Genomic DNA, 23,595 nt, shown 5'->3' on the forward strand with positions numbered 1-23,595 from the left:
ATGTAAATAAGCAGATAAAGTGCAATAGGCTGCTACAGTTCAGAGTCTGTTTGTTGGCGAGTTTAATAGCCTGATGGCTGTGGGGAAGTAGCTGTTCCTGAACCTGGATGTAACAGATTTCAGGCTCCTGTACCTTCTGCCCGATGGTAGAGGAGAGATGAGTGTGTGGCCAGGATGGTGTGGGTCCTTGATGATGTAGGCTGCTTTTTTGAGGCAGCGACTGCGATAGATCCCTTCGATGGTGGGGAGGTCAGAGCCGAGGATGGACTGGGCAGTGGTCACAACTTTCTGCATCCTTTTCCGCTCCTGGACGCTCAGGTTGCCGAACCAAGCCACGATGCAACCAGTCAGCATGCTCTGGTCAGCCATTCAGTACAGAGGTGAGAATACATTTCCCTACCCAGTCGACCAGCATGGCCTGTTTCCACACTGTATCTCTAAAATAAACTAAATAAAAGGAGCAACACGGTTGCACTGTGGTAAAGTTACTGCTTTACAGCGCCATAGACATGGGTTGGATCCTGACTACGGGTGCTGTCTGTACAGAGTTTGTGCATTCTCCCCTTGACCGCATGTTTTCCCTGGGTGCTTCGGTTTCTTCCCACACTCCAAAAACATACAAGTTTGTAGGTTAATTGGCTTCGGTAAAAATTGTAAATTGTCCCGAGTGTGTCGGCTAGTGCTAGTGTACGGGGATCGCTGGTCAGCGTGGACTTGGTGGGCCGAATGGCCTGTTTCCACACTGTATCTCTAAAACTAAACCCTAAAGGAAACATACAAAATGTGTAGGAAGGAACTGCGGATACAGAGTTTATACGGAAGATAGACACAAAAATGGTGGAGTGAGGCAGCATCTCTGGGAAAAAAGGAATAGGTGACGTTTTGGGTCGGAACCCTTCTTATCTCAGCTTCGTAGATACGGAACAAAGGGTAACCTTCCCACCCATTTCCATGCCCATATTGGGACGACAGATGGCACAATGGGCTAAGTGTTCGGCTGGCAACCGGAAGGTAGCCGGTTCGAATCCCGCTTGGAGTGCATACTGTCGTTGTGTCCTTGGGCAAGACACTTCACCCACCTTTGCCTGTGTGTGAATGTGTGTGAGTGATTGGTGGTGGTCGGAGGGGCCGTAGGCGCAGATTGGCAGCCACGCTTCCGTCAGTCTGCCCCAGGGCAGCTGTGGCTACAGAAGTAGCTTACCACCACCGAGTGTGACTGAGGAGTGAATGAATAATGCGATGTAAAGCGCCTTGAGTATTAGAAAGGCGCTATATAAATCCCATCCATTATTATTATTATTATTATTATAATAGTTCAGTAATGAAGTTCCTAATAACAATTACTCTGAAGATGAAACTGGAGAGTTGAACATTCCATGCTCGATACTTCAGAATGTAGGCAGAAACGTAAGTTGTGCATGAAGGAGTTTTCAAAACCTTTAAGTTTTTAGCATAGTCAAAATATTAAAAAATATGATTGGACATTTAAAGGCTGATTTCACTCAGTCAATTGCAATTCAAAAAGAGACAATTGGCAGCACAAAGGCACAGCGGTAGAGTTGCTGCCTTACAGCGCCAGGGACTGGGGTTCGATCCTGACTACGGGTGCTGTCTGTAAGGAGTTTGTACGTTCTCCCCGTGACCGCGTGGGTTTTCCCCGGGTGTTCCGGTCTCCTCCCACACTACAAAGACGTACAAGCTTGTCGGTTAATTGTCTTCAGTAAAATTGTAAATTGTCCCGAATGTTTGTAGGATAGTGTTAAGGGCCTGTCCCACTTACGTGTTCTTGGCACGCAAATTACGCGACCTCGTGGTCGCGTTGAGCCGCGAAGGTCGTGCGCGATTTCATGCGTATGCACAGCCATCTGGAGCGCGTGACGTAATTTGAAGATGGACACAAAGCTGGAGTAACTCAGCGGGACCGGCAGCATCAGTCTGAAAAGAAGGGTCTTGACCCGAAACGTCACCCATTGCTTCTCTCCAGAGATGCTGCCGGTCCCGCTGAGATACTCCATCATTTTATGTCCATCTTCAATTTTCTTGGCCCCGCTCTGGGAGTAGAAGTGGGGGCAGATCCGGACCGCAACGGCCGTGAGCCCCAGGCCGAGTTCGGCGATCGTTTGCCTTCTTCTGCTGCTGTTGGAGGTGACACGTTGCCTGTCCCACTTTGGCCGTCAGTTCTGCGACAGGCCGTTGGCGCGCGAAGATTTCGTTCGCTACCAAAATTTTGGAGCCCCGCGCGATGTCGCGCACAACTACATACCCCTCCGCGCTTCTCAGTGGGACCGGCCCCGCGCGGCCACATGATGCCAGTGCGCCTCAACGCGACCACGAGGTCGTGTAATTTGCGTGCCAAGGACACGTAAGTGGGACAGGCCCTTTAGTGCGTGCAAGGATCGCTGGTCAGCACTGACTCGGTGGGCCGAAGGGCATGTTTCTGTGCGGCATCTCTCAGCTAAGAACTACAATAAACTCTGAAAACCTAAATTACTCCGTGGATTGAATTCCAAACGACAGTCACGTTGTGTGATTGGCAAACTAAGTAGATAATTAGATTTCCTTTCATGGTTATAAATACTACTTTGTTGATTTTAATGTGTGTTTATTTAAGTTATTTGGTAAATATTTACAAAGCCATTTTGTCGTTTGAAAACTCGGCATATAAACACTAGTTGAATTAGAGTCTGTCTGCGATACTGCAGTAGAAGCTGCAACTTTGGCAATCAAAGATATATTATTACGAGATGCTGCTTCTATCTGCAGCATGTGGCCACATTTGCAAGGCTTCCAGTAACATTTGGTGAAATGTTTGAAGGTTTTCCTTTTCTGCCTGTACAGAATGTGGCAAAAATGTGGATTTTTTGGTTTGGTGTTTAGAGATACAGTGAGGAAACAGGCCCTTTGGCCCACCGAGTCCACGCCGACCAGTGATCACCCCGTACACTAGCACAATACTACACTTTAGGTACAATTTACCCAAGCCAATTAGCCCACAAACCTGCACGTCTTTGGAGTGCAGGAGGTAACTGGAGCTCCCGTGGAAAACCTACGCAGGTCACCGGGAGAATGTGCAAACTCTGTACAGACAGCGCCCGTAGTCAAGATCGAACACGGGTCTCTGGCGCTGTAAGGCAGCAACTCTACCGCTGTGCCACCGTGCAGCCTGGAATATTAGGCACATAAACTCAAATCATAAAGTTTGAATAGCACACATTAAAGAGAAAATGGGAGAGATAAAGGGAGTCGCTGAACAGATTTATGTTGGTAGACACAAAGTGCTGGATTAACTCAGTGGGTCAGATAGCATCTCTGGAAAACATGGATATGTGACGTTTCAGGTCAGGATCCTTCTTCAGACCCGACCTGGCACCTCACCTATCCATTGATATTGCCTGACCTGCTGTAGTGAAGCATTTTGTGCCTTTGAGATAAATCTGCAGTTCCTTGTTATTAGATTTATGTTGGTGTAAGCTTTATATTTTGAGTCCACATTCTTTTAACTGTAGATGTTAAACTCGCTTCTAAGGTTATGATTCTTTTTCTAAAAGGTAACTTCGCCAGGGATTTGTTGTGTGTGTACCGCTTGGCCACATTCTGAATAGTACATTGATCCTTCTTGTATGTAGGAAGGAACTGCAGATGCTGGCTTAAACCGAATGTAGACACAAAACGCTGGAGTAACTCAGCGGGTCTGGCAGCATCTCTGGAGAAAAGGAATGGGTGATTTTTCAGGTCGAAACCCTTCTTCAGACTTTACACCAGTAATAAAGCAGCTCTCAATTAAACTCTAGCAATCTACTTTCTTATTAATCCAAATAAAAAAAAAAAAAGTTTAATCCACGAAAACAGAATCTTGTCTCTCTTCTCATTCAAACTTTGTTCTCATTGAACTTTCCCAGCGTTACTTAAACCATGATGAAAATTTTGATATTTGCTTTTATTCACAAGAATTTGCTTGGCAACTTGCAGGAATGGTATTGCAACCTTCAACTGTTGCGTGTTTTGTCACTCTCTGTTATCTGCCCGTATAAGGATGCCACGGGTAATCTGGGAAATGGCGGTGCTTGTAATAGCCGGTGGAAGTAGGGACTGGCGGTGGTCATTTTTGAGCAGCAGTTCCTGGAGTTTTTTTTTCCCATTGGTGTTGCCGTCCACTTTGCACCTGCCTTTCAATTGCTCCCAGGAGGTTCTGTGACCAGCTCGCTTCAATGTCCCTGCCTCTCTGACGTTTAGAACACAGGAGGTGCTCCATGTGAAATTGGATGCAAGCTGCTGGCATCTTGGCAATCAGGAAATGATGTTGCCAGCAATGATGAAGTCATGGGTTCATAGCTCAGGCAAGGGTCAGAGTGCATTTGGAGTATTGTGTGCAGTTTTGGGCCTCTTATCATGAGGAAGGATATGGAGAGGGTCCAGAGGAGGTTTACGAGAATTATCCCAGGAATGAGTGGGTTAACATATGATGAGCGTTTGACGGCACTGGGCCTGTACTCGCTGGAATTTTGAAGGATGAGGGGGAAGTAACTCCTCGAAACTTACCGAATAATGAAAGGGCTGGATAGAGTGGATGTGGAGAGGATGTTTCTACAAGTGGGAGAGTTTAGGACCATAGGTCAAAGCCTCAGAATTAAATGATGTTTCTTTTGGGAGATGAGGAGGAATTTCTTTAGTCAGAGGGTGATGAATCTGTGGAATTCTTTGCCACAGATGGCAGTGGAGGCAAAGTCAATGGATATTTTTAAGGCAGAGATTGATAGATTCTTGATTAGTACGGGTGTCAGGGGTTATGGGGTGAAGGCAGGAGAATGGGGTTAGGAGGGGAAGAGAGATCAGCCATGATTGAATGGTGAAGTAGACTTAATGGGCCAAATATCCTAATTCTGCTCTTATCACTAATTAATTTATGAACTAAAAAAAGTGTGCTTGACTTTATAGCTGTAGAATTTTGGAGATTAAATTGCTGCATTCAGTATAATCCAAGCAATAAATAACAAAGTGAATGAAGGGGCTATACAAATAATGCTCATTTTTTTCTCCGTGCCTGTGTGTTTTACTGGTATTCCATGTACAATGAATTCTGGATATGACTTTCAAGTGCAATGTTATGTCCATAAATCTTTCTTTCCAAATCCTAGCATGCAATTACTGAACTGTCAGAATTGTTGTCAGCATGCATTCTATTGATGCGGAATGAACACTATAAAAAGAATGTGTTTGGCACCTGGAGCTAACGCCCCCTTCTTGTCTTTGTTGCATATATACAAACCTGGTCATGGCCGCTGGGTGAGATGCACAGTTCTCTTCCATTCAGGTATGAAAGGAAAGCAGACACAAAATGCTGGAGTAACTCAACAGGTCTGACAGCGTCACCCTTTCCTTCTCTCCAGAGATGCTGCCCGATCCGCTGAGTTACTCCAGCATTTTGTGTCTATCTTCAGTTTAAACCAGCATCTGCAGTTCCTTCCTACACATGAGAGGATAGCATTTGCAATTGTGTGGCACTCGCCCAAGCAAAAACACGCCAGCAGCTTCCAGCATTGCAAACCAGATGCTCAAGAGATGACGATTAGTAATCTCTATGTCTGGCGCAGGTGTCTCTGTCCTGCCCCTCCTCGCTTCCAGCTTTCTTCCCCCCCCCCACACACACACACACAATCAGTCGGAAGAAGGGTCCCAAACTGAAATGTCACCTATCCGTGTTCCCCAGAGATGCTGGCCGATCCACTACGTTACTCCAGCATTTTGTCCTTTTATGTAAACCAGCAGCTTTAAGGCAGAGTTAGATAGATTCTTGATTAGTATAGGGGTGTCAGAGGTTATGGGGAGAAAGCAGGAGAATGGGGTCAGGAGGGAGAGATAGATCAGGCATGACTGAATGGCAGAGTAGACTTGATGGGCCGAATAGCCTAATTCTACTCCTATCACTTATGACCTTTTGATCTGTAGGTCCTCATATAGGTTCCTGAATGAGAGGAGCAGATTAGGCCATTCGGTCCATCAAGTGGCTGGCTCGAAGGGCCGAATGGCCTCCTCCTGCACCTATTTTCTATGTTTCTATGTAAGTCTACCGGGCCATTCAATCATGGCTGATCTATCTTTCCCTTTTAACCCCATTCTCCTGCCATCTCCCCATCACCCCTGATGGGGAGAAGGCACTTTCCATCTTCTGGGATGTCTTACATTAATGTAAACCTGCATCAATCACATTGGTGGCCAACAATGTTTGGGAGGCTCGGATCACACTCATCTTTTTCCCAGCCCTCTGTGCATCGCTGAGGTGATTGCAATAGGTGCAGCAAAGTTTCAATTTGCCTGACATCTTTTAGCAAAGAAAACTAGCGTGTGCGACACCGAGCCATACAGCACAAGAACAGGCCCTTCGGCCCACAATGTCCGTGCCAAACATGATGCCTAGACCAATTCTTATCTGCCTGCAAATAATCCATGTCCCTACATATCCATGTACCGATCCAAAAGTCTCTTAAATGCCACCATTATCTGCCTCAACCACCAACCCCGGCACCACATTCCAGGCACTTCAGTTCCGTTCAGTGTAGTTTATTGTCACATGTACCGAGGTACAGTGAAAAGCTTTTGTTGCATGCTAACCGGTCAGCGGAAAGACAACGCATGAGTTACAATCGAGCCGTTTACAGTGGATAGATGTATGACAAGGGAATAACGTTAGTGCAAGCTCGAGCCAGTAAAGTCCGACCAATGGTAGTTCGAGGGTCACCAATGTGGTAGATGCAACCTCTGCGTAAAAAAAACGTGCCCCACGCATCTCCTTTAAACTTTGCTCCTCTCATCTTAATGCTACACCCTCTAGTGTTTGTTTGTTTTTTCCATCTTGAGGGGAAAGGTTCTGACTGGTTACCCTATCTATGCCTCTCATCGTTTTATGTACCTCTCTATCAGGTCTCCCTGCAACCTCCGGCGTTCCTGGAAAATGATACAATGATACAACTTATTTGTTGTCATTTGAACCTCATTGAGGTTCAAAGGAAATTTGGTTTCTGCAGTCATACACACAAGTAGAAGAACCAAGACACAACACAATTTACACAAACATCCATCACAGCGAATCTCCTCCTCACTGTGATGGAAGGCAAAGTCTTATCTCTCCCCTGCACTCCCCATTCCCCTCCCGATGTCAGAGCTAAAGCCCCCGGCGGGCGATGGTAAGTAAGTCCCGCGGCCATTAAAGCCGCGCCGGGCGATGCAAGGGCACCTTATGTGTCCTACTTCTCCCTGTAGGTAATTCCCCGTAATCCAGGCATCATGCTGGTAAACCACCTCTGCCTGTAAGTGCTTGAGTCGCGAGGGTTAATCAGTTCCGGTGAAGGTTGCTACATGCAAGTGCTTCCTTGGGAGGGACGTGGTAGGTGTTTACCCAGGAGGGAGTTTTGTTGCTCTGGTATGAAGCAAGTCACGTTTAGATCATTGTCACATTGGAGTGTCCATGGTGACAATTTCCGGCACGCATCGAGCCAGAATAAATTTCCCCGTGGTGGGTGAGTGAGTGCACTATGTTTGTGTCTGAGTGAACACGAGCTGACCAAACTGGTTTGTATACCTTGACATCACTGACCCACATCATGCAGGGGGTGCAAATAACTTTCCTTGGAGGGAGAGGGGGGGGGGGGTGATGTTGAAGTGTGGGTGTGGGGGGGGGGGGGGAGGGTGTTGTTGAAGTGTGGGTGGGGGGGGGGATTGTTGTTGGAGTGTGGGGGGGTGGGGAGGTTGTTGGGCAGGGGGATATCTTGTGTTGAGCATGGGGAGGAGTAGGGATTGCAAGGAGATGGCCTGAAGTCAGGTGGAGGTGGGGGGAGATGAGGAGCATCCTGGAGCAAAGGTGGGAGGGGATTGGGATGGGGATGGGAAGGGGGACACCTCGTGGCAGGGCTGGTGACATGAATCTGTAGCACTTCAGGGAGGGATATGAAATATTGGGGATGGGTTTGGCAATCTAGGAGGCCTTGCAGCTGTTTGAATAACACTGTCAGAGTCATTTATTCTTACAAGTTACAACAGAGACCATTCAGCCCATCGGATTTAGCTTCTGGCTGAGTTATCATTTCAGTCCAGGAATATCCTTGCAATTTTTTTACATGACCCTAAAAGCTCTTTGGATTTTGTTTTTTGCTATTTACCCACACCTAACGTAACCTACTGTAACCTACTGTGGCAGGTTTAAATCCTACCAGCGCGTTGTTGTGATATGAGAGGAAACTGGAGCACCAAGGGCTGAAACTCAGGCAAGCACAGGGAGGACATGCGGACATGCGAATAGTAAAAGACTTGGATAGAGTGGATGTGGAGAGGATGTTTCCACTAGGGGGAAGAGTCCAGAACCAGAGGCCATTGTATCAGAATTAAAGGACGTTCCTTTAGGAAGGAGATAAGGAGGAATTTATTTAGTCAGAGGGTTGTGAATCTGTGGAATTCATTGCCGCAGAAGGCTGTGGTGGCCAAGTTAATGGATATTCTGAAGGCAGAAATAGACAGATTCTTGATTAGCATGGGTGTCAGGGGTTATGAGAAGAAGGCAGGAGAATGGGGTTGAGAGGGAAAGCCATATCAGCCAAGATTGAATGGTGGAGTATACTTAATGGGCTGAATGGCCTAATTCTGCTCCTATCACTTATGAACTTATGACTCCGCAGAGGTGGCAGAGATCAGGATTGAACCTGGGTGTGTCAAAAGCCGCATGAAGATTTTGGGGGGGGGGGGGGGGGTTGGCGGGCGGCAGGCGGCAATGACATGCCAGGAGAACATGGGAAAGTGATGGTTCAGGTCGGGACTGTTCTTCAGACTAATGACCGGAGCGGTGGGATTGTCACAGAATACTCAAATGTACTTCTACAAGAAAGACACAAAATGCTGGAGTAAGTCAGCAGGACAGGCAGCATCTATGGAGAGAAGGAATGGGTGACGTTTCAGGTCGAGACCCTTCTTCAGACTCCAGTCACCTCTCCAGAGATGCTGCCTGACCCGCTGAGCTACTCCTGTGTTCCACAGACACTCCAGCATTTTGTGTCTGTGGCATTCTCTGCCTCAGAGGGCGGTAGAGAGCTAGATAGGGCTCTTAAAGATGGCGGAGTCAGGGGGTATGGGGAGGAGGCAGCAATGGGGTACTGATTGGGGATGATCAGCCATGATCACTTTGAATGGCGATGCTGGCTCGAAGGGCCGAATGGCCTACTCCTGTACCTATTGTCTATCTTCAGTGTAAATCAGCATTTGCAGGGACTGACGAAAGGTCTCGACCCGAAACGTCACCCGTTCCTTCTCTCGAGAGATGCTGCCTGTCCCCGCACTGAGTTACTCTGGCATTTTGTGTCTATCTGCAGTGAATTCCTTTGCACAATTGTTTTCCTATGTACTTTGTTATCACTCTTGGCGTGGTTCAGGTTACTTAAAATAAATGAAAATTTATCGGGGTTTTTTCTGTTGCGTCTGTTGTGCCTATAAAGCTGCAGCAAGGAAGAATTTCAATCATCCTGTTCGTATCCAGTGTACATGACAAATAAACACACTCGCTCATGAACTCTCGATCTTACGATTGCTCACGCAGTAAGATGTGAGATGACAAAACAGCTTGGAAATCCCAAATGAAGTCTCTTTTGTTTATTGAGGCTAATTTTAGTGTGCATAAGTATCGAGGGTTGGACTTTCAACAGGTAACAAAAAATACCTGAATGCAAAAAGCCTCAAGGATCGACAAGCATTAACACATTTCAATCAAAGCATTCACAGATGCAAATACCTAAAAGGAATTAATAGTAAACTATTTCCGTTGAAATCTGCAAACAGCAGTCAATTTTTGAAATCACAAGCTGTCACGAAAAGACTTAGAGATAGGAGCAGAATGTGGGCCATTCGGCCCATCGGATCTGCTCTGCTGTTCGAACATGGCTGATCTATTTTTCCCACTCAACCCCATTCTCCTGCCTTCTCCAAGTAAATAAAGCTATGTGCCAAAGAATGTGCTTTATTCAAACAGTGCACAGTACAGAGCCACTTGGCACAAGTAATCCGAAAACCGATTACTGTTCTATAGACAAATATTGGTTCCTCAATGTGTACATATACAGTGCCCTCCATAATGTTTGGGACAACGACTCATCATTAATTTATTTGCCTCTGTACTCCACAATTTGAGATTTGTAATAGAAAAAAATCACATGTGGTAAAAGTGCACATTGTCGGATTTTATTAAAGGCCATTTTTATACATTTTGATTTCACCATGTAGAAATGACAGCTGTGTTTACACATAGTCCCCCCATTTCAGGGCACCATAATGTTTGGGACTCATGGCTTCATAGGCATTTGTAATTGCGGTCCATCAGCCGATCTGAACCCAATTGAGCATGCCTTTTATATGCTGAAGAGAAAACTGAAGGGGACTAGCCCCCAAAACAAGCATAAGCTAAAGATGGCTGCAATACAGGCCTGGTAGAGCATCACCAGAGAAGACACCCAGCAACTGGTGATGTCCATGAATCGCAGTCTTCAAGCAGTCATTGCATGCAAAGGATATGCAACAAAATACTAAACGTGACTACTTTCATTTACATGACATTGCTGTGTCCCAAACATTATGGTGCCCTGAAATGGGGTGACTATGTATAAACACTGCTGTAATTTCTACATGTATAACAATGGCCTTTATTAAAATCTGACAATGTGCACTTTAACCACATGTGATTTTTTTTCTGTTACAAATCTCAAATTGTGGAGTACAGAGGCAAATAAATAAATGATGGGTCTTTGTCCTAAACATTATGGAGGGCACTGTAGTTTGGAAATCCCAGATGAAGTCTCTTTTGTTTATTGAGGCTAATTTTAGTGCGCATACGTATTTAGGGTTGGACTTTCGACAGGTAACAAAAAAACCTCTATACAAATAGCCTAAAGGATCGAAAAGCATTAACACATATCAATCAAACCATTAAAAGATGCAAATACCTAAAATGAATTAATAGTAAACTATTTCCATTGAAATCTGCAAACAGCAGTCAATTTTTGAAATCACAAGCTGTCACTAAAAGACTTAGAGACAGGAGCAGAATGTGGGCCATTCGACCCATCGAATCTGTTCTGCTGTTCGAACATGGCTGATCTATTTTTCCCTCTCAACCCCATTCTCCTGCCTTCTCCGAGTAAATAAAGCTACGTGGCAAAGAATGTGCTTTATTTGACCAGTGCACAGTGCAGAACCACTTGGCACAAGTAATCCAAAAACCGATTACTGTGTTTGAAAGACAAATATTGGTTCCTCAATGTGTACATATACTGTATGAGCTGGAAAAAAAAATCAGATGAGACCTAGAGATAGGGGCAGCAGGGAGGCACAGCCCTGAAGCTGCTGGCTTTCAGCGCTAAAGACCCCGAATCAATCCTGACTGTGGGTGCTGTCTGTACAGAGTTTATGCGTTCTCCCTGTGACCTGAATGGGTTTTCTCCAGGTGCTCGGGTTTCCTCCCACACTCCAAAAGCGTGCAGGTTTTTAGGTTAATGGGCTTCAGTAGAAATTGTAAATTGTCTCTAATGTGTGGAGGATCATGCTAGCATATGGGGAACGCTGGTCGGCACAGTCTTGGTGGGCCGAAGAGCCTGTTTCCTTGCTACATCTCTAACCTAAAAAGAAACCAAACCTCAACCTCATGAATATACGGATACGAATATACGGATACCAGCAGAGAATGAAAACCCTGTACATAATAAACTGAAGCATGAAAAGACCTTTTGGCCCTTGGTGCCTGTTCACCATTTAATAAAATCATGGCTGTTTTTTAAACTATGCACCACTTTCCCACACTAAACCATATACTTTGATTGCCTAACAATCAAAACAATGATCTATATTTGTTTTGAATGTTTGTGGCAACTGATCTTCCACAGCCGTCTACAATTGCAAAGATCAATCACCCTCCATATAAATATTTCTTCCCATCTATGTCCTCAGTCGTCAATCTCTTATTTTGAGACTGTGACCCCTGGTTCCAGATTCACCACCCAAGGGAGATGTGAAGAATGCATCTACCTTGTAAACTGCTGTAAAGTTTGTGAATGTTACATTGCGATCATTCTTCTAAACTCTTAAAGTATAGCAAACCACAAACTATGAGAACTCAGCGGGTCAGGCTACATTTGTGGAAGTAGACCTTTTGGGTCGAGACCATCCTTCAGACTGACCTGCTGAGTTCCTCCGACATTTTGAATTTTGCTCAAGATTCCAGCATCTGCAGTGCTTTGTATCTCTCTGCAAAGCATGGTTTTGGTTCTCGAAGGACAAACTTTGCAATTGACTAATCAATCTAGCGAACCTTTGCTGCATTCCCTCTTTCAAGACCTTCCCTCTTGCAGTCCCTCTATAATTAGAGCGAGATGTCTCTACACTTGTACCCAAATCCTCTTGCAAAAAACGACCAACATGCCATTTGCCTCCCTGAAGAAGGGTCTCGATGCGAAATGTCACCCATTCCTTCTCTCTGGAGATGCCGCCAGTCCCGCTGAGTTACTCCAGCCCAACTTCGGTTTAAACCAGCATCTGCAGTTCCATCCTACACATGGCTTCCTACACATGCAGATCAAGTTTCAGTCTCGGAATTGTATCAGCATAAATCTGTACACGCTAAGTTTATTGCATTAATTTCTGTACATTTACGGTTTGCGATAGATCTTAAAGAAAAGTTACAACCTAAAGTTAGTTTGTATATTTAAGAGTACGAGATTCAGTAAAGATTGACCAAGATCCACCTCAGTGATGTTCTTGATTAATTAGGCTCCAAAGCCACACTCAGCAAAATCAATAACCCCACTCTCACCATCGACGGCACCACTGTCTCCCCATCTCCCCAGGCCCGCAACCTTGGCGTGATCTTTGATTTCACCCTCTCCCTTGAGCCTCACATCCGCCATGTCATTAAAACCTCCTTCTTTCATCTCCGCAACATCGCCAAACTCAGACCCTCTCTCACACCGCCTGCTGCTGAAAGACTCATCCATGCCTTCATCTCCTCCCGACTGGACTATTGCAACTCACTTCTCCTTGGCATCAGCTCCACCTACATCAACCGACTCCAACTGGTCCAGAACGCAGCCGCCCGACTCATCACCCACACCAAATCCTGGCATCACATCACTCCAGTCCTCAAAAAACTTCACTGGCTTCCCATCTCCTACCGGATCACCTACAAAATCCTGGTCCTCACCTACAAAGCCCTCCACCATCTGCCCCCCCCATATCTCACTGACCTCCTCTCCCCCTACCAACCCTCACGGTCCCTCAGATCCACATCAGCCGGTCTCCTCTCCATCCACAAGTCCAACCTCCGCAGTTTTGGGGACAGAGCCTTCTCCAGGGCAGCTCCCAGGCTCTGGAACTCCCTCCCCCAACTGATCCGCAATTCCGTGTCCCTCACCATCTTCCAGTCCCGCCTCAAGACCCATCTCTTCACCACTGCCTATCCTTAGCCCCACGTCCCCGTCCCTTTTTATCTGTGCATTAATTGCCTCATACTGTGTTTTGTATTGAATTCTGTCTTTACTTTGTGTACTAGTCATGTCTCTACTATTTATTTCATTCCCCTTACATGTTTTTCCTCTACATGCTCAATTTTTGTAAGGTGTCCTTGAGACTCTTGAAAGGCGCCCATAAATAAAATTTATTATTATTATTATTATTAATTAATAGAATTATGAAACATCACTTTCAGTGACGTGGCAGGAAAAGTTTTTAACTGGCCAATGCCGAATGTAGATTTGCTTGTATGAGAAATTATTCATTAAAATGTCAGTGTTCCACCCTCGAGGCAAACTAATGCTCAAGAGCTGATAAGATCTTTAAAAGAATTGGCTGCAAATTTAGTGGATGTGCTGGTGCTGATTTTCCAAAATTTCCCCAGTTTCTAGAACGGTCCCAGTGGAGTGATTTTTGAGAACTAACGTCATTGTGAACTGAAATGAATTGCCGGGAAAATGTTGGGATTAGCATTTAAGGAGTGGTTAAAGAGTACAAATTAAAAACAAAAGACTAAGGAGCAGCTTCCTCCCCCCACTGTTCCACACACGAGCCAAGGGAGTTGTCCCTCATTGTAGCCCTTTCAGTTTTTAATCTGCACTTACTCTGCTGCTGTTACACAATATTCTACACTCTTGCACAGAAATGATGCTTCTCTTTGCTGTACATGTGTATGGCTTGATAGTACTCATGATAGATACAAAATGCTGGAGTAACTCGGCGGGTCAGGCAGCATCTCTGGAGAAAAGGAGTAGGTGACGTTTTAGGTCGAAACCCAAAACGCCACTTGCTCCTTGTCCCCAGAGATGCTGCCTGACCCGCTGAGTTACTCCAGCATTTTATGTCTATTTTCGGTGAAAACCAGCATCTACAGTCCCCTCTTACACGTTGGTTGTATTTTATGTTGATAACATTTTATTTTATGTGGCTGCGTGTATTGTTGCATTCCACTTAGTATGGCGGTATGGTAACTCAATTATCACTGAACCTTAATTGGTGCATGTGACAATCGTACTTGAACTTGATAGCACTGTTTAGTATGATTTGACTAGATAGCATGCCAACAGTTTTTCACTATATCTCGGCACACGTGACAATAATCAGCCAATACCAAGAAAATAACTTGGGAAAAGTCAATATATGTGAAAAATTAGTGCAGACTTTTTAGGACGTAATTTGGTAGGTTGATAAAGGAAAACTAGTGGATATAGTATGTGGTTTTACACAAAGGGTGGTGGGTGTATGGAACAAGCAGCCGGAGGAGGTAGTTGAGGCTGGTACTATTGCAAAGCTTAAGAAACATTTAGACTGGTACATGAAAAGGATAGGTTTAGAGGGATATGGGCCAAAAGCAGGCAGGTGGGACTAGTGTAGATGGCGTGGGCAAGTTGGACCGAAGAGCCTGTTTCCACATTACTCTGTGCTACGTGAAAGATTTTCACTTTAAAGATGTTATACAGGGTTAATTAAAGGATCCAAAATTGGTGTTGGCAACGAAGGTATAATTTCCAAATTGGCAAATGTTGTTCCCGAGGTGCCACAGGAAACCATTGCAATCTACTATTTGCAATCTGCATTGATGGTTTGTCTGAAAGGATGAGATAATTCAGCAATATATTTGATGATATTCAGCTGAATGAGCAAAAGCTGTGAGAGTAAATGCATGGGGATAAGGGGGGGCAAATTGAGTGGACAATAAGATGGTCATGGGTATGAGAGCACTGTTTAAGAGTCATTTGGGCAGAGACATGAACAGAGGGACATAGACCATGTTCAGTCTGATGCAATTAGTTAGATTGTCATCATGGCCGGTGCAGACATGATCGGCCAAAGGGCCTGCTCCTTTGCTGGAGTGCCCTATTGTTATGTTGTATATTGTTGGAAAATGTAGGAGATATTCGGTTGGCAGATCCAACAAGCAACCAGAGATTGGTGTTTATTGAGCAGAAGGGGGGGATCAGGAGACTTGAGGAATTGCAGATACCGGTTGACTAAAAAAGACACAAAGTGCTGGAGTAACTCAACTGTTCAGGCAGTATCTCTAGGAGAAAATGGTCAGGCACCACTTTGGGTCAGTAATGGGGAGAAAGCTGGAGGAGAGATGGGATGGGACAAAGCCCAGCCATGTGATAGGAGACTTATCTATTCAAAACTAAGGATTAGGAGACTTGCTGTAGCTCTGCAGGCATTTAGTTTAGTTTAGAGATGTAGCGTGGAAATAGGGCACGTTATCCTGTGTATATATACACTGTGGATGGCTTGATTGTAATCAAGTATACTCTTAGGAAAACGTTATTCAACGACATTCCCTTAATCATGTATCTGTACACTGTGGATGACACACGTTGTAATCATGTATTGTCTTTCTGTTGACTGGTTAGCACAAATCAAAAGCTTTTCACTCGGTACCTTGGTACTTGTGGCTTTTAGCCTTATGGCTAAAGGTATCAGGGGGTATGGAGAGAAGGCAGGTACAAGATACTGAGTTGGATGATCAGCCATGATCATATTGAATGGTGGTGCAGGCTCGAAGGGCCGAATGGCCTACTCCTGCACCTATTTTTTATGTTTCTGTGTTTCTACACGTGACAATAAACTCAAGGCATTTCGACAGGCAGTTGAACCGGCAAGATGTGGAAGGATGCAGAACTATGCGGTCACCGGGAGAACGTGCAAACTCCACGCAGACAGCCCCCGAGGTTAGGATCGAATGCGAGCCTTTGGTAGCAGCGCCACCAGCTGCGCCACTCTGCCACGATTGTCTCATTTATATATAAAAGCAAATAGAAAGAAGTTTGGTGAAGGGGTCCAAGTTTTCTATTCCTCTCTCCATTAGAGTTCCATGAAGGGAAATCTGCATAATCCAAGCGTGTTACTTTGGGTAACTTCTGGCACATGAATGATAAATCTGCAAACTATACTGCTAGCTGTTACACAGACTATGTTTGTATGGTGGGTCTATTGCTTCCTTTCTTAGGCATTTGGCATGTCCTACCAGTACTTAAAATAGCTTCTTTAACAAATGCATTCACTTCCATATATGCAGTAACTTAAAATTACATTTAAGTCACAGAATTTTTTTTTGTGTGCACAGACACTTTCTGGAAGATGACCCAAGGGCCTAGCAATGCTTCTGTGCACGGGTGGCACGATGGCGTGGGCGGTAGAGCTACTACCTTCCAGCGGCAGGGACCAGGGTTCGATCCTGACGAAGGGTGCTATCTGTAGGGAGTTTGTACATTCTCCCCGCGACCTGCATGGGTTTTCTCTTAGATCTTCAGTTTCCTCCCACACTCCACAGACGTGGGAGCAGACATGATGTATGTCTAGTCAGTGGGACAAAGCTAGCCATTGTTGGGAACATCACAGGTAAGCAGGACCTTGGACTTAAGAGATAGATGTCACTGAGAGCACCCTCAAAGATTCCAGGTGTTGCCTCAGGGCAGCACGGTGGCGTAGGAATAGAGTTGCTGCCTTACAGCGCCAGAGACCTGGGTTCGATCCTGAGCACGGGTGGTATTTATACGGAGTTTGTACGTTCTCTCCATGGACTGCCTGGGTTTTCTCTGGATGCTCCCACACTCCAAAGACATACAGGTTTGCAGGCTAATTGATATCTACTGGGTACAGTTTACATACCTGCTGCAAGTAAGAATTTCATTGTTCCGTTTTGGGACATATGACAAGAAAACACTCCAATAGAAGCTCGGTAGAGTGAAGGGTTGTGCAATGTACACAAATGTAGGTACACGAACACACCTTGTTATATAACTGCTCACGGGGACAATGCTGCAAATTCCCAAATATGGTGTTGTTGTTTGGATTACTATGCTGCATTTTCATCCAATTCATTCAATGTAAAATGAAAATAGCTTGAGGCTCCGTCTCCATTCCCTGTGACATCTCTCTCTCGTGGCTGTCCGCCAACCTAAAAGTGATATCTTTGCTATTGGTCTCTTGAACAGATAAACAAATGGTGCCCTGCACAAAAATGTTACTTTATACAATGGAATTTCCAGTTCCAAGTATTTATTGTTGAATCATTTACCGGCACTGTATATAAAGTCCACAATGAGGCCTTTGGATGACTTTCATATTTATTTATCTTTTTAATACCATGTTAGTCTGCTTAAATAAACTGCAAAAAAAGTTGGCAAATTAAATGCATTTTCTGCCACGTTCGTGATATCAATACTAACCTGACCGAAAAAGAGAATATGCAAAGGTTTATGTTTGCTTCTTGTCGCCTTCCAGACAATAATTGAATATGAAAAATTAGATTTAAAGGCACTGAAGTCACAGAAATGTTTTTGTGTGCACAGACACTTTCTTTCTGGAGGATGTTTACCGGACCAAGGGCCTAGCGATGATTCTGTGCATGGGTGGCACGGCGGCAGTATTTGAATAATGGAGAGATGCTGGAGGTTTGCAGGCTTGGGCAGGATAGACAAGAAACAAACGGCTGGAGGAACTCATTCAAAAGACATAGAAGTGTGAAAACGCACACCTCCTGATTCAGGGACAGTTTCTTCCCAGCTGTTATCAGGCAACTGAATCATCCTACCTCATCTGGGGAGCAGTCCTGAACCACCATCTACCTCATTGATGACCCTTGGACTATCTTTGATCGGACTTTGCTGGCTTTACATTGCACTAAACGTTTTTCCCTTCTCATGTATCTATACACTGTAAATGGCTCGATTATAATCATGTATTGTGTTTCCGCTGACTGGCTAGCACGCAACAAAAGCTTTTCACAGTACCTCGGTACACGTGACAATAAACTAAACTGCACCAAACAACATTAGTGGGGTTGGTGTGGAAGGAATAGTTGCTGGTGTAGATTCTCAGTCCCTGCTTTGGGACTGAGAATTCCTCCCCTTCCCTACTCCTCCCCATTTCCCCCCTCATTTTCTCACGGATGCTGCTTGACCTGTTGAGTACCTCCAGCAGTAGAATTTCTGCTCCATTTTGAAAAGCATTGTTTGAAGCATTATTTCATTATATTATCTAGGGGGGGTGACAAAAAAAATAACAAACTTGTCATTTCACAAGAACGGTAGGGAAGCTGTTGAAGAGGATTCTTTGGAATGGGATTTTACTCACATTTGGAAAAGAATGGACCAATTAGGGACCGTCAGCGATGGTTTACAACTTTGATTGAGATCTTTGAGTAGGTGATGAAGGTGATTACCGATGGTAGGTCGGTGGATGATGTCCTTTTGTAAGGTAGTTGATAAAGTCCAACTTACCCATGCTGAGCAAGATACCCCATCTACACTAGTCCCAAATGTGTAGGAAGGAACTGCAGATGCTGGTTTAAACCGAAGATAGACGCAAAAAGCTGGAGTAACTCAGCGGGACAGGCAGCATCTCTGGAGCGAAGGGATGGGTGACGTTTCGGGTCGAGACGTCTGAAGAAGGGTCTCAACCTAAAACATCACCCACTCCTACTATCTACTTTATTGGAGGCTCTCGGACTATCTTTAATCGGACTTTACTGGTCTTAACTTGCACTAAACATTATTCGCTTTATCATGTATCTGTACTCTGTGAATTGCTCGATTGTAATCATGTATAGTCTTGCCGCCGACTGGTCAGCACGCAACAAACCTTTTTCATTGCACATCAGTGCACGTGACAATAAACTAAACTAAATATCATGGTTTGTGAGAATTTAAACTCCAATAGGTTCCATTTCTTCAATGTGCCACTGCCTTACTGTGACAAATTCATGAGCAATTTGGAATGTATGTTTTAGATTAAAAGATTGTACAGGGTTTGCAGATTTAGGCAACCCTATGAGAATAACCAGCTGTTTGAGAATAATTGTTTTTCTTCACTTTGCATCTGAATTACTCTGTGGTCAAATGAGAAAGAGTGAGATTTATACCGATTTAAAAAAAAAAAGAAGTGAATTAACGGGCCAGGTTTCCAAACTTTAAACAGAAGCAGCTGGATGTTTCTTGCCTTCAGTCTCAACGCAGGAGATTCGCGGAAGATCTCTCCAGTGTTTCTGGTTAATGAGCTCGGAGCTGTTTGTATTTAATACGGGCGAAGTGGGCTCTGGGAGACAATGTTGCTGAACTTTGTGTTCTGCTCTGTTTTGGGGTCAGTTCACCAGTATTACTCTGCCTTATGGATTTAATGAAAGGGGAGTGTTGTCATAGATCTTGGCAGAATGTGTGTTGTGACTGGTGGGGAATTTTTTTTTTGCAACGAGCCTCAGTATTTCCTTCCGCATGGAATAACCATTAAATATCTTTGGTTTCAGGTTCGTCTGGCTAACTCTACAGTTTTCCCAAATAGCCCCCTGACAATGTCAGGTCTGGCTGAGCGGCAGAAAGGGAGTTTTTTTAAGGTAATGTAACCTTGTTTGCAGTGTTTTTAACAGAAGCACTATTCACTAACCACTTTAGTTCCTTGCACCTCTTCTTCATCTGTTTTCTTTTTATTTCCCTTCCTTCATTTCTTTAGCCAGCCCCTTAACAACCACCCTGTTGCTTTTTATTTTGGATTGGGTGGAGGGTTAAGTGGGGGGGGGGGGGGGGGGGGGGGGGGGGGGGGGGGGGGGGGAAGGTGGGGGGGAAAGATGAACTTGAGTCCAGCAACTCTTTGTTAGTGTTTTGTCATCAGTGGACATGCCAGGAAGCATGCTTGAGTGGTGAGGAAATGATCCCACCCTGGACTGTGTTTCCTTTATCCTGTAGACTTGCTGCTGAGACGGTCAAACGCTCAGTTGCTAATGTTAGTGGATTAAAGAGTGCTCGTGAGGGGGCAAAGTGGTTGAGAGGACAAGTACTGACTGATCACTGCCTGTCAGCATGGACTAGTGACAAAGGTAAGTCATGATTAGCAAGCCTAGTTGAACTTAAGTTAACTGGTGTGCCAGATATAGATGTCATTTATCTGGGCTGCCAGAATGCTTTTGACAAGTTCCGATAAAATGTTAACAAAAATAACACTTGATATTATCTGTGGCATTTTGGAGTGGGTAGAGAGAGGGTGCGGGATTGAGAGCATAGCAGAGCTTTTCACTGTGAATAGTGAACCATACATATTAATTGTTGCCCAGTGCACATGTGTTAGGTAGGCAGTGCAGTGAAACATGCAGATGGGAGCAGAGAATTACAGAGACAGATCATAAATTATGTATGTATGCATTGCATCAGATGCTGTTTGTTTTGTAATGTACGTAGGATTTAGACCTCACCCAAGGTAAAGAGACCAGATACAAAGTCATGAGAGGAATAGTTCGAGTTGACGCCCAGATAGAAACGGAGGAAATCAAGAACCAGAGGACATAGGTTTAAGGGGGGGGGGGGGGGGTGGATTTGATGGAACCTGAGGGGTAACTTTTTCCACACAGAGAGTGGTGGGTATATGGAACAAGGGTGGTTTAGAGCTTTTTTAGGGGAAGTAGTTGAGGCAGGTAATATTGCAACGTTTAAGAGCCATTTGGACAGGTAAATGGATAGGCCAGGTTTAGAGGGATATGGGGCAAATGCAGGCAAGTGGGATTAGTGTACATGGGACATGTTAGTCGGTGTGGGCAAGTTGGGCCGAAGGGCCTGTTTCCACGCTGTACGACTAGATTAGTTTTCTAAATTTCCCCTTCATTTTTCATTGTCATTACATTTCCTTTGGTGTACCAAAAAGCTCTAAACCACCCACTGCACGGGAGTATTATAAACTACACCAAACCACAATGAGAACCACAAATGGTTTGTTTTGGATAGTAGGTTTTTAAGCAGCTTTTTGGATGAAAGAATTTGTGAGGTAGGATTAGCAAGTCCAGAGCTTTGGGGGGGGGGGCAGAGAATCTGAAAGCTTGCGGTGGAGTTGTTCAAAGAGGAAAAACTCAATTCAGTATTAAATGCAGAAGTAGAGGGAGGTGAATCTCAAAGTTACAGGGCTGGAGGAGCTTATGGAGATCGGCAGAGGGAGGAATATTGAGGGGTTAGAAAATGGGTGGCAATGTTAAAAATGAGCTGTTTCCTTAATTGTAAGGACATGCGTGACGGCTTTTTGGATGAAGCTCGCGTTTAGGGAAAGAGCGTGAGGGAGGCTGGCCAGGAATGCATTGAAACAGCCAAGCCTAAAAGCTCTGTCCCACTGTACGAATTCATTCAAGAGCTCTCCCGAGTTTAAAAAAAATCAAACTCGTGGAAGCACGTAGAATGTACGTAGCGGGTACGTCGGAGCTCAGGGACGTCTCTTAGTGGCTCGTAACGCTAACGGCAGTTACTCGGGAAACGCGGGAAGCTCGGGAAGACTCGTGAAGATTTTTCAACATGTTGAAAAATGTCCACGAGAGCCCCGAGTACTGACGAGCGGCCATTGCCGTAAATCTCCGAGTTCGAATCAGGGCAAACTCGGGAGAACTCTTGAATGAACTCGTACAGTGGGACAGGGCTTTAAGGGAACAAAAGCATTATTGCGGGTTTCAGCAGATGACACGAGTTCAACAGGTAGCTCGGGTTGAAATGGATGGTCTTAGTCTTCTTAGTCTGCAGCAGGGTGATCCCATCCGGTTCGACATCCGTAGGTGCCCGTGCTAAAGAGGGCGCATTCTCCGGGTTGGCGCCGAGCTGCGGCGCTGCTGCTGTCTCTGTTTGTTGTCGTTCACCTGACTGAGGCCAGTTGACAGGGCTCGCCACCAGTTGTGCAATCCAAAGGTCATCATCATTGGGCCAGTTATGCCACCTACCCTGAGAGTCTAGTTAAGCTTCAGGCAAATGACAAGGCAAGAGATCGAGTGGGGGTATAGTGGAGATATTGTTGCTCTTCACGACAATTAAAGGATACTTGAACTCATCTGCTATGAGATGTTGAGCGGACTGAAAATTTAAACATGGCGCAGAATGTGGGTTGGTTAAATTGAGTCAAGTAATGGCAGAACAAGCTGAAAGACCTACTCTTGTTCCTATCTATCTTAACTTCTGGAATATTTTAATTCGACAGGTACATGTATAGGAAAGGGTTAGAGGGATATGGGCCAAATGCGGGCAGTGTGGATGGGGTACCTTGGTCGGCATGGATAAGCTATGCCGAAGGGGCCTGTTTCCACACTGTATGACTCTATGACTACCCAGATCTTTAATAACTTGTTGATGTACAGCTAAAATTGCAGACTTGATGAACTTGTTTTTCAGTTTTTTTTAAAAATCAGCTGGATGATGTAATGTCCTTACACGCCACGTCAAGTTCTTTTATTAATTATTCGAACCAAATAATGGAAAATGTTGACAGGCAGGTCTTTGGATGTGTTTTAATCAAATTCATCATTCATTTGGTAGAACTGGAACAAGTGGCATCTCTGAGATTGAACCTAGAGCACCCTGGGGCTGTGAATGCCGCCATATAAATGTGAATGTGTTCCTTCATATTTTTTTTTTAGCAGCAGTTGGGTTAACTGTAAAAACCCAGATTTGAGATACCGTTTTGCATAGCCACTGTTTTGCAACAAAGATAAACAAAGAAACAAAGATAATGGAGTACTTATGTTGGATAACAACTTGTTTTCAGTAACCAAATTCCGTGGAATACGGTCTTGCGGTCAGTGGAGTTTAGTGTTTAGGAAGTCAATTATACCCCCGCGGATGCATTTTGCAACAAGCGACTGTTTTCTTTTCGCCGCAGTGGAATTTTCAATGGATTGCACTTTGCTACTTTAAAATCTATCTCTGATGTTTGTGAAAGGACTGCTAGATAGTTTGAACAAGGTCACAGACACCATGTCTGTTGAAATTGATTTTTAATTATCACTTGTCCGCTCACGTTTTGCATATGGCTTCATTTAACATTTTTAAAATGAGCATTTTTCTCCATGTCCTTAAATGTGGTTTGGGATCCATTGAATGTCGACTGACATTGAAACATATAAGAGTGTTAAAGGGTTTGGACATGCTAGAGGCAGGAAACATGTTCCCGATGTTGGGGGAGTCCAGAACCAGGGTCCCCAATTTAAGAATAAGGGGTAAGCCATTTAGAACGGAGATGAGGAAACTCTTTTTCACACGGAGATTTGTGAGTCTGTGGAATTCTCTGCCTCAGAGGGCGGTG

At 44.7% G+C, this 23,595-nt stretch overlaps 1 protein-coding gene across 1 annotated transcript in view; it reads left to right on the top strand.

Annotated features, from left to right (window-relative positions):
• Positions 1-23,595, top strand: part of rin2 (Ras and Rab interactor 2) — a 94,853-nt gene that overhangs the window by 10,960 nt on the left and 60,298 nt on the right. Inside the window, exon 2 of the mRNA XM_033026419.1 lies at positions 19,805-19,891. Within this exon, the coding sequence (XP_032882310.1) occupies positions 19,805-19,891 (87 nt within the window). The remainder of the gene's footprint in view (positions 1-19,804; positions 19,892-23,595) is intronic.

Source organism: Amblyraja radiata, chromosome 8 (genome assembly GCF_010909765.2).
Source record: "Amblyraja radiata isolate CabotCenter1 chromosome 8, sAmbRad1.1.pri, whole genome shotgun sequence".
NCBI lineage: Eukaryota > Metazoa > Chordata > Chondrichthyes > Rajiformes > Rajidae > Amblyraja > Amblyraja radiata.